The 1,655-nt window shown below is 58.8% G+C and overlaps 1 protein-coding gene across 1 annotated transcript; it reads left to right on the forward strand.

The window, feature by feature from the left end:
- The first annotated feature begins 95 nt into the window (after positions 1-95).
- Positions 96-1,455, forward strand: LOC104079788 (relaxin-3 receptor 1-like). The gene has a single exon (XM_009581940.1). The coding sequence runs from the start codon at positions 118-120 to the stop codon at positions 1,453-1,455; it is 1,338 nt and encodes a 445-aa protein (XP_009580235.1). The 5' UTR covers positions 96-117.
- The last annotated feature ends 200 nt before the right edge of the window (positions 1,456-1,655 follow it).

The following is a 1,655-nucleotide window of genomic DNA, read 5'->3' on the forward strand; positions in this document are numbered from 1 at the left end:
TGTCCCTGTCCCCGTCCCCGTCCCTCCGCCCGCCCGCCGAAAAGGCTGCCCGCCGCCGCTGCTGCTCAGGGGTCTGGGGAAAGGCTCCTGCGGACCCGCCGCCCCACGTAGAATGGGATGGGCGAGTCTTGCGAGCGCGGTGCCTGCTCGCCAGCCGCCGGCATGAAGGAAGAAGCGGACTGGGAGTCCTGGGGCGCGCCGCTGGGTTTCCCGGAGGGCGCCCAGATGGGCAACAGGAGCAACGTGTCCTTCCTGCAGCTCTTTAAGAACATCAACCTGGAGCGAGCTGATGGGATGCAGGGGGACAGCTCCGATGTGGTGCGCATTCTCATCTCCCTGGTGTACTCCGTGGTGTGCGCCCTGGGACTGGTGGGCAACCTGCTGGTGCTCTACCTGATGAAAAACAAGCAAGGCTGGAGAAAGTCCTCCATCAACCTCTTTGTGACCAGCCTGGCAGTGACTGACTTCCAGTTTGTGCTGACCTTGCCGTTCTGGGCAGTGGAGAATGCGCTGGACTTCAACTGGCTCTTCGGCAAGGCAATGTGTAAGATTGTCTCCTATGTGACAGCCATGAATATGTATGCCAGTGTCTTCTTTCTCACTGCCATGAGTGTGGCTCGATACCGCTCTGTGGCTTCAGCCTTGAAGAATCAGCGGCGAGGTGACCCCCTGGGTGGCTGCTGCTCTGCCAAGTGGCTCTGTGCACTCATCTGGCTGTCAGCTATCCTGGCTTCCCTGCCTCATGCCATTTTTTCCACCACTGCCACGGTCTTTGATGACGTGCTCTGCCTTGTCAAGTTTCCCGAGGGCCGAGGCAACAATGCCCAGTTCTGGCTGGGTCTGTACCACATCCAGAAGGTGCTGCTGGGCTTTGTGGTGCCGCTGGTCATCATCAGTCTCTGCTACTTGCTCCTGGTGCGCTTCATCAGTGACAAGCATGTAGGCAGCACCTGCAGCGGTCCCAGCACTAAGCGCCGCTCCAAAGTGACTAAGTCAGTGTCCATCGTAGTGCTGTCTTTCTTCTTGTGCTGGCTGCCTAACCAAGCACTCACAATGTGGGGCATCCTCATCAAACTCAACGTGGTGCACTTCAGTAACGAGTACTTCCTCTCCCAAGTGTACCTCTTCCCCATCAGCGTGTGCCTGGCACACTCCAACAGCTGCCTCAATCCCATCCTCTACTGCCTCATGCGCAGGGAGTTTCGCAAGGCACTGAAGAGCCTCCTCTGGAGGATCACCTCACCTTCCCTCACCACCATGCGCCCTTTCACCGACACCACCAAGCCCGAGCAGGAGGAGCAGGCCCTGCACGCCTTGGTGCCCGTCCACCCCGTCACTGCTTCTTCCCCTGCTGCAACTGTCCAGCTGGAGGTGGCCTACTACCCCCCTGGGGTGGTGATGTACAGCAGCCGCTATGACCTGCTGCCTGCTAGCTCCACAGAGCAATGCTGCTGAGATGGGCAGGGGGGTCTGGGGTGTGGGACTGCGGGATCTGTGCAAGATGTGGCCTTGGGACAAGGGGAGGAGGGATGGGTAAAGGAGGGCTTCTGTGTGAGAGATGCTCTTTTGGGATTGTGTCTGCTCTCGGAAGCTTGTTGATGGAAATTGTTGTCTTGAAAATGTCCCCCAGACTGGAGAACAGGAGTAGGAGGAGG

This window comes from Fulmarus glacialis, unplaced genomic scaffold, assembly GCF_000690835.1.
Source record: "Fulmarus glacialis isolate BGI_N327 unplaced genomic scaffold, ASM69083v1 scaffold9517, whole genome shotgun sequence".
Taxonomy (NCBI): domain Eukaryota; kingdom Metazoa; phylum Chordata; class Aves; order Procellariiformes; family Procellariidae; genus Fulmarus; species Fulmarus glacialis.